Below are 9,939 nucleotides of genomic sequence, written 5' to 3' on the forward strand. Positions count from 1 at the left end.
TGTTAGAACTATTTGACAGTGGGTGAATATCAGTATCCATCACTATATAAGTAAGGAAGTCAATGCACGGATTTGTGGAAAAAATTTGAGAATATGTACGAGAGAAAAAATGTTCAAAATAAAATTTTTGTTATTAGAAAGTTGATGAATCTGAAGTTGCAAGATGGACAATCAATAGCAAAATACTTGAGTAAGTTCTAAGATCTGATAAATTAATTGAATATTATAAAATTAACCCTAAATGATGAAATGCAAAATATTATTACCTAAATGGTGTCTCTTACTAACTCTACTCCAGACGGTGTTTTGTCTTCATCCATAGTATTCATTGGTACCTTACAGACCTTTGTCACGGAGAGCAGAGTTAGAAATAAAAGCAAAGATCCTAAATGACACAATAAATGAAAATTCAGTTGTTATCATTGTGGCAAGAAAGAATATATAAAACGAAACTACAAAATTTAGAAAAGGAAATAGAATAATTAGAAAAATACATGTGATAAGAATACTATAGCAGTTGTAACTGATGATGAAGAATTGATTGTACTTTCTTTTGTTGAGGATCATAATCATGTTATTGATCTTGATATTGAGTGGGTTGTTGATTCAGCAGCATCCTACCATGCTACACCTAGGATGGATGTCTTTACTTATATAAATCAGAGAATTTTGACAAAGTAAAGATGGATAATACAAATTATGCAGATATTATAGATATTGGTGATATTTCTGTGCAGATAGATATTAGTTGCACATTGACTCTGAAAAATGTGCGACATGTGCCTAATTTACACTTAAATCTGATTTCTACACATGCTCTAGATCTTGATGGTTATTGCAACTCATTTGGTAGTAGAAAATGAAAATTCATCAAAGGTTCAATTGTGGTTGCAAGGGGTATATTGTGTCACACACTATACAATACTCAAGTGAAGACAATTAGAGATAGTTTGAATGCAGCAAAAGAAGATGTTTTGCCAGACTTATGGCATAAGAGGTTGGCTCATATGAGTGAGAAATGATTGCAGATTCTACCAAAGAAGTCTCTTATTTCCTTTGCCAAAGGTACGAGTTTAAATTCTTGTGATGATTGTTTATATGGTAAGCAACATAGAATTTCTTTTCGCAATTCTTTTGAAAGAAAAATGAATGTAATTGAGTTAGTCTATTCTGATGTATGTGGTCCCATTAATGTGGAATTATTAGGTTGTAGTAGATACTTTGTTACATTTATTGATGATGCTTCATGAAAAGTTTGAATGTTTGTTTTGAAAAAAAAATCAGGTTCTATAGTGTTTCAAGCAATTCCGTGTTATGGTTGAAAAAGCAAAATGAATACTTTTAAAGTATCTTTACAGTAGCAATAGTTGCGAATATACTTCAAAAAAATTTGAGAATTATTGTTTACAGTACGGAATCAGATATGAAAAGACTGTTTTAGGTATTGTTTAGCACAATGGTGTTGCTGAAAGAACAAATAGTGTAATTTTAAAGAAGGTTAGATGCTTGCTAAAAATGGCTAGTCTACCAAAGCTATTTTGGGGTGAAGCAATTTACACCACCTGCTACATAATGAATCTCTCTCCATCAGCTGCTTAATATTTTTGATAAAGTATGGTCTGAGAATGATGTTAGCTGCTCTCACTTGAAGGTATTTAGGTGCAAGACATTTGTACATGTGCCTAATGAGCAAAGATAGAAACTAGATGACAAGATTATTCCATGCATTCTTCTGGGTTATAGAGATATAAAATTTGAGTACAGGTTCTGAAATCTAGTGAAGAAGAAAGTCATCAAGTTGAGAGATGTAATCTTTGATAAACACAAGATCTACTAGATTTTGAGATATCTGAGAAGACTATAAGTAAAGAGATTCATTTTCTTGTATTGATTTCTCATACAATTAGAAATGTCAATAATGAAAGAGATAGAAGTGATTATGTGTCAGCACTAATAGATGTAACTAATGATGTTGAGTAGGAGGAGCAACCCCCTCCAACTCAAATTGTTGAAGAATCTCAGGTTAAAAGGTCAAACATAATACATCATTTATATATCAGATATTCAAAATTTGAGTACATTATAGTTACTGAAGAGGGGGAGCTAAGGAGCTTTCAAGAAGTGCAGAATCAGTAGATAAATGCAATAAAGTACAAGATGAGTTCTTTGAAGAAGATTCAGACTAATTTGGTTAACGTGGTGATGAAAATTCGTGACAAGTATCAATCCTGCACCAAGACAAGGGGATTGAGTAAAAATTGAGTAAAAAATGAGTGAATACCTCCCATGAACTGAAGAGAGAGATTATTAAGATCCAGTCTATTGAAAAAAATGGAGCAAATTAATAATTTAAAAGAAAAGAAAAAAAAAGAATTAGGGTTGTAACTCATATATATATATGTATGTTGCAAGAAAAAAAAAATATTCAGAGAAAAAAAGAGAGAGGTTGTGCGGAAAAAAAAGAGAAAAAGAAGAAAGAGAAGAGAAAAGGAAGAAGAAGAGAACTATATATATACATATATATATATATATATATATAGAGGTTGAATGGCTGCCTAAGAGAAGGGAAAATAAGTGGTTTTCTCCTTGGTGAGTCAGCAATGTATAAGCAATTTGGTCCTCTTCAAGGAAGTTTAAATTTGATTTTATTTACTTTTTTCTTCAAGTTCAGCATAAAGAAAAGTTGTTTATTTTGTTCTGTATTTAATTATTAGTAGATTATTTTGTACTTAATAATGGATTTCATTCAGAGTTTAACCCGTGATTTTTTTTCTCACACTAAAGGATTTTTTACATAAAATTTTATATTTATTTAATTTTACGGTTATTATCTATTTATTATTTTTACTCAATTGTGTATCAATTTAGCTTGAGATTATTCTTATTAATTCATGCGAATTAATATAATATTATTTTAATTTACACAATTAATCCATATTCGGGACCCAACAGTTACTAGTATAAACTTACATAATAAATTAAAAAAATATTAATTTATGAATTAATTATAGTCAAAATTATTATTTTTGCTATTTTTGTAGTGTTGAGACATAATCTAATCAAATAATAGATATTATTAATTAAATTATAATGAAAAAATATTAAAAATTAAATTGTAAAAAGTATTAAATTTTAGATACTAATTTAATAATTTATTTCAAAATTTATTTTAACATATTTTCAATCTTAATTTGGTTATTAAAATACAGATGTATTTATACTCAATAATATTATCGTTATTATTATTTACAAAGTATAAATAATTGGATTTGACTACTTGAGTTTTTAGAGTAATAAATTCAGTTCATTATTTAATATACTACCAGATATAGATGCTTAGTGTTTGAATCATAGTTGCTTTGTTTCATTGAAAATTAATTTTGCATAAAGTTTGATAAGTTTATACTGTCTGTGGACTTTCATTGGATTTATTTTTATCAATTTAAAATTTTAAAATAATCGGTATAATATATTATTAGAAGTTATTATAATTTAATAATATTATATGCTTAATAAAAATGAAACATAATATATACATATTATGGGAAATGTACAATAATAACATAATATGTATTTTTTTTTTTTTACATAAATTAAGATTGAAATATATTATTCTAAAAACTTATATTACCTTGCATATTTTTTTTATTCAAATTAATGATGTACTTTAGAAGGCATCCCATTTAATAGCAAAGTACATCATTAATTTGGACACAGTGGTAGGTAACTTGGCCAAGGAGATCCTCTATCTTCTTACCTATTCGTTCTTTATGCTAAATGATTTTTAGGTATGCTGCAAAAAGTGAAGAAGAATGGAAAGTTGCATGGCATTGAAATATATGGCACAACCTTGGTTATTTCCCATTTACTATTTGTTGATGATAGTTTGATCCTCGGAAGGTGACTTCTGCTGAGATTATGACACCTAAAAATCTTCTAAAACCATATGAAAAACCATTTGGGCAGACTATAAACCTCCAAAAATTGAGTTTTTCTTTCTCTAAGAGGTTTTTAACACATCTACAGGATGAACTAAGGTAGTGATATGAGGAAAATGAAACAGAAGGAAACACGAGTGAAGGAGTATGAAGCAAAAGCCATGGCTAAGGAATTAGGGCATCTAAGTGCCCATGGGAGATGAAGCAAAAGCAAACCTAGAGAAGCAGATAGAGATATGACTAAGGAATTAAGGCTTATAAGTGCATGGAGGAGATGTGCATGAGAAAGATGAAGCAAAAGTAAATGTGCATGAAGGAGAACTAGAGGCGCGATTAAGGCTAGGAATTAGGATTTTTTGCTTTAAATTTAAAATTTTATAAAAAAAAAAAAAGTAGAGTTTATAGTTGCAATGACTTATAAACCGCCATCAATTTTCTTCACCGTTTGCATAGAACTTTTTTTACTAACAAAAATATACATTGTTAGTGTAAGTCACCTTATATAGAAGGAAACCGTTTGTACATGGTGACATTTACTAATGAAATACATCGTTGACGAAAATAAGTTGAATAATCTATTCATAATCTATACCTACAGATATTGTTTGTATACATATATTTTTACTAACATAATTCTATATGTTAATAAAAACTATTGTTATTATAAGTCATTTGTTTGTAATGTAGTATTATTATTATTATTATTAGACTATAATTTTAACAATACTATAATAATTTTTTGATCAATTTTTTACTTATATATTTGATGAAAGTGAAAATTACTATCTACTTTTTTTTTTTGTTAAACATATACTAATATTATTGGAAATTTATAATTACATGATTTATGAGTAACCCCATCATAGATCCTTGTGAACCATTTGATTTTACAGGACACTTGATTACAACATAGTGTTCCAGACACTTTATTTTTCCAATCAAAATAAAAAGCACATGACATACATTATTTTACATAAAGATAACTGGGATATTCTCGACATTGATACGTATATATTTAGCTTGCAACACACATCAATTCTTTTAAAATTTTTAAGGATATTTTTAAATGAAGTTCATGTGCCGCAATAAGTTTTAATAATGCCGTGCTGAGTTTTCCTTTCATCACTTTTGTCGAAGAAAAAAAGGAAGCTAGTATGATCAAAAGGCTTGTATTGCAAAGGATACTTGTCGTCTATAAGTTCTTTTGGCACTTCCAGTTGATCTTTGTGAAATGAAAAACATCCCAATGAATATCTTACTTCATTATCGTTCTTCATGATAACTCGATGGTAACCGGGTTTTATTCTATCATTGCTCCATGCCTAAAAATTAAACAAACACATGAATTTTTAGAGAATCAGTCATAACTAAAGCAAAATTCTTGAAGAAGTATATAGAAGGAGAAATTAAAAAGGAAAAAATTGATTTTCTTTACAAAATGTTCTTATATTACTTAGCGGTATAAATGAAATTCTTGAACATGTCCCAATTTATTATCTCAATCAAGCCTTTTAGAAGAATTAATGGCCATTCCATTGACCAAATTATGATTTGGAAAAAATAATAACCGCTCAAGATTACTAAACCGGCCTAAACTTGATATATCGTAGGTTCTTTAATTAGTTATACAAAAATTTATATGGCATAAAATTAATCCACCAATTCATAAAGCTAGAGTTTTATATCCTATAATTATGTTATTTATTTGATATTAGTATAGCTAAAGGTTTTGTAGAATAATACACAACAATTTAATTGACAATGATAAAATAACTTACCATGCAGGCATCACCTGCTATAACCACAAAGGAAGAAGGTGAGGGCTCAAAATGAAACCAGTTTCCTTCTTTTGTTCTTAACTCTAAACCTTTGACATGATTCTGATGAAGTATGGAAATAAAGCTCTTGTCCGTGTGGGACACAAATGCAAGCTTGTCTTCATCTTTTTCAGGTCTCCTATATTTCAACAATCGTAGGAGATAAGTGGAGGACTTTATGTGGGACTCGTAGTACTTTTCTATCCCGTAGCTTTCAAAAACCATCCTCATCACCGTTTGCTCAAGTTTGGCCACTAATTGTACGTACGAGTGAGCAGATTCACTAAAACATATTAAAAAAAAAAATTTGTTATCTCATATATATTCCTATAATCAAGGTTTATAAGGGAAATATAAATGTAACATTTACCAAAATTGATCGTTGCCTTGTGGCCACATGAGGTTGGTGAAGTTTTGGCATGCTTCAAGAGTTGTTGCATCGTCAATGCCCAAGCTTTCATGTAAACGAATATTTGATATTTTATACATGTAACCAAAGGAAGGTTTATGGTTAAGATTTTTTATTTTAGTCTCATAAGGGAGATCAAGCAACTCCTCAGTCACACTGAAGATTGCATTGTGAAGGTCCAACGATACTTGATCGTACTCGGCTATGAACCAACCTTGCTCTTCTAGAGCCTTTCGGATTGAATCACGAGCTTCCACCCATGAATTTGTACCTGCCTTCAACTTTTCATTTGATAAATCGATTACAGGAATTTTAGCCTCACTTTCCGAACCCATATTGATCTCCGTTCGGTCTCAAGGCTTAAGAGTAATTTGAGGTTTCAAAGGAACAATATCATATATATATATATATGCGTGTATATGTGTTATGTATATTATATAAATATATATTTGTAAAGGAAGATCAATATTGTAGATTGTCAACCTATCAGATTGTCTTATAAACCATCAGGGATCATATTCATTTGAAAAAAGTGATTGTAAATTATAATGTGATGAGGCTAAATAAATTTAATCCATCTGGCTGTCTAAGTAGTATATATTTGTCTCCATATCCACCTACATATATATATATATATATATATATATATATATATCTATATGGCATGCGTAGTATATATATGGGCCATTCTATAATATCATGGAAGTATATATAGACATATATACGGGTATTATATGTTTTTGGGTATTGTAATCTAGAGGTAATACACTTATTTTCATATATATGCTGAAGAATTTTAAATATTACGATGTAAGCAACATAATATTCATTTATTTGGAAGTATTCGTAGGATCCTATAAAATATAAACTTGACTATATGTTTTAAATATTGTCACATAGATATGATAAAATATTAAGGAGCAAAACAACTACCAAAACATTTTAATATATCATCAATAACATCATATAGAATAACTAATACAATTAAGAAAATGTATGGTATCTATTAAAGATTAATATATAAATTATAATTTATTTTATTTTTTAAATATCATATAATTAGTGATATTTTATTTTATTAAGAGATTAATTTTTATGTAAATCTATTTAAAGACCTACTAAATTGTTAGTTATTTATCTAGATAAACTCTAACAGTACTATCTAAACATCATACTAGTTTAAGCTCTACTGAGTTTCGATGCCTTATTTTTGACTCTTTGTGCCTCTCCTCCATTCTTTCAATTAAATATATCAATCATTGTAGCTTATTATGATTTAGCTCATCTTCATTTGACTATGTCGATTAGATACATCCTTTTGTTACACCCCCTAACAATTGGAAAATCAAATATGGTAGAATCCATCCCGCAATCAATCACGTGGGACTCAAAAACACCCTTTATCATAGATGTGACCATCGTAATCACACTACATTTTTCTACCAACGAAGATATAACTGTTGAAGGTCGAACTTTATTCAAATTTTCAAAATAAATTTCTTTTTAAAAAAAATCTTGTCATGATACGAGAGATCAAATAATTCTTTTATTTCATTAAGGATTATATTATGATTTTACGAGGATACCCTATTATACTTTGCTTTGAAATAACCACACTCGTGTGAATATAATTTTAATATTGTTGAATAGAAATAAGAATTCAAGTAAAAATATGAAAAACTGGATCAAACTAAGTATTAATCTAAATTAATTCCTTGTTCAATTCAAATTGAAGTATTTTTTTTTTAATTTGTTCACGAACATGAATGTTGCAATCTTTGGTCTAATATATAATGGCTTAATCTAATATTTTAACATTATATTAGTCAATTTATAAATAAAATCATTCTAATTATTATTATTTTTTAATACAACATGCATTTCGTAGCCTTTGGTTGCATTAGGAGATCTTAGATATATAAAAGATGCTAACAAATCAAACAATTAGGGTCACATAAAATCAAATATCCTAAGAAATGACAGAGACAAACAGATATGGTTTTAATTTTTAATATGATAATTCATAAGGGACTAATAGATGATTGGATACAATTAGAGACATAATCTAAGTGGTCCTTTTATATATTTTAATTTTTAAAGGGCCTGCACCATCTTGCATGCCAATGTTGACCTTTTATATATATATATACATATATATATATATGTGTGTGATAATCCAGAGTGACACCATTTGCATCTTTTTTTAATTATCTTAATTATATGTTTAAATTATAATCATAATCATACCAATATAAAAAAAATTATGATAACAAGTAATTATCAATGAGGTCGTATGAAAAATCAGTAATAATACAAAAATATTTCTGTGGATAAACTTAATATAAGATTCATTTTCATTTTCAAATGTAATTAATTACAACAAATAACAAATATATATGACGATAAATAATTATCAATGTGGTCCTATATATGACTAATTATTGATAATACAAAAATGTAGTTAATTATAAGAAATAACAAATATATATATGATGATAAATAATTATTAATGTGGTCCTATATATGACTAATTATTGACAATACAAAAATGTTTTTGTAATAAACGGGATGTACATAATATAAGATTTTATTATCTTCATTTGTGTTTAAATTCTAATTAATCATAACAAAATAACAAATACGATACAAATTAATAATCTATGTGGTCCTATATATATATATATATATATATATATACTGACTAATTATTGATAATACAAAACTTAATTATAAAATAAACGAGATGCAAATAATGTTATAATTATTATGATCTTCATATTTCGTTTGAATTAAAATTTACAATAAAAGGTTCCCTTTGTGAGAAAAGATAAGGTAATAATCCAAAGCAGCATCAGCCGAACTGCTTTTATATTATGATCTTCATATTTTGATTAAATTATAATTTAGGAAAAATAAAAAATATAATGACAAATAATTATCAACGTGTTCCTCTATATCACAAATTCTTGGATAATACAAAATCAAGTTTTGTTTTCTGCAATAATACGTTTATGATATCGCCAAAAACATTAGTGGCGGATTCCGCCACAAGATATCGGTTTTGGACAAAGCCCTACGGTAAGTTTTAGCCGCTGCTATTGTTTTAGCAGAATGTTTGCCGCTGCAATTATCCAGATTGCCATGTGACAGTTTTCTTTAGCGATCTTAGCTACAAAATTTAAAGGCCACAAGAGTTTCACTGAGCTTCTGATTTTCTGTCTTAGCAGCGATTTTTGTTTTTATACACGGCACATTCAGTGGGAGCCACCATTTAAAAAGCAGAATTATTGATGTGTCGTGAATTTTAGTGATATTTATCGAGAATAATTTATTTAGATTTTCTTTGTATTTACCTTGAAAAATATTTGATACATATTCTAAAGAGTTTTATTTGTGAAAAAATCTAGTAGTTTCTCTATAAATAGATTTTCTAATCTATTAGTGATGTATTCTTAAATTAAATAGTAGAATTACCGGTCTTACCCGTGGATGTAGGCGCTTGCCAAACGTAAAATTCTTGTGTTATTTTCTTTCTTCTTTTACTTTAGTGTGATTATGCATGTTTTAGGAATTAATTTTTTTCAACAAGTAGTATTAGAGCTCGAGTTTGAACATGAGTTAGTGAGAGAAAGTTAGAAGAAGTTGAAAAGTCACTGTGAACCTTGTAATACCCAAATTAATTTAATTGTAAATTAAATTAATTATAAATATAATTTTTTAATTTTTTAATTTTAGTTCAGTGTAAAAATAAAGAAAATGTGATGGAGGATAAAAT

The 9,939-nt window shown here is 28.0% G+C and overlaps 1 protein-coding gene across 1 annotated transcript; it reads right to left on the reverse strand.

Annotated features, from left to right (window-relative positions):
• Window positions 1-4,739: 4,739 nt before the first annotated feature.
• Window positions 4,740-6,713, reverse strand: LOC110821152 (deoxypodophyllotoxin synthase-like). The gene is made up of 3 exons (XM_022050881.2): window positions 6,126-6,713; window positions 5,717-6,038; window positions 4,740-5,260 (listed from the first exon to the last, which is right to left on the reverse strand). The coding sequence occupies exons 1-3, from the start codon at window positions 6,497-6,499 to the stop codon at window positions 5,012-5,014; spliced, it is 945 nt and encodes a 314-aa protein (XP_021906573.1). The 5' UTR covers window positions 6,500-6,713; the 3' UTR covers window positions 4,740-5,011.
• Between the last annotated feature and the right edge of the window lie 3,226 nt (window positions 6,714-9,939).

Source organism: Carica papaya, chromosome 5 (genome assembly GCF_054855325.1).
Source record: "Carica papaya isolate Zhongbai chromosome 5, ASM5485532v1, whole genome shotgun sequence".
NCBI lineage: Eukaryota > Viridiplantae > Streptophyta > Magnoliopsida > Brassicales > Caricaceae > Carica > Carica papaya.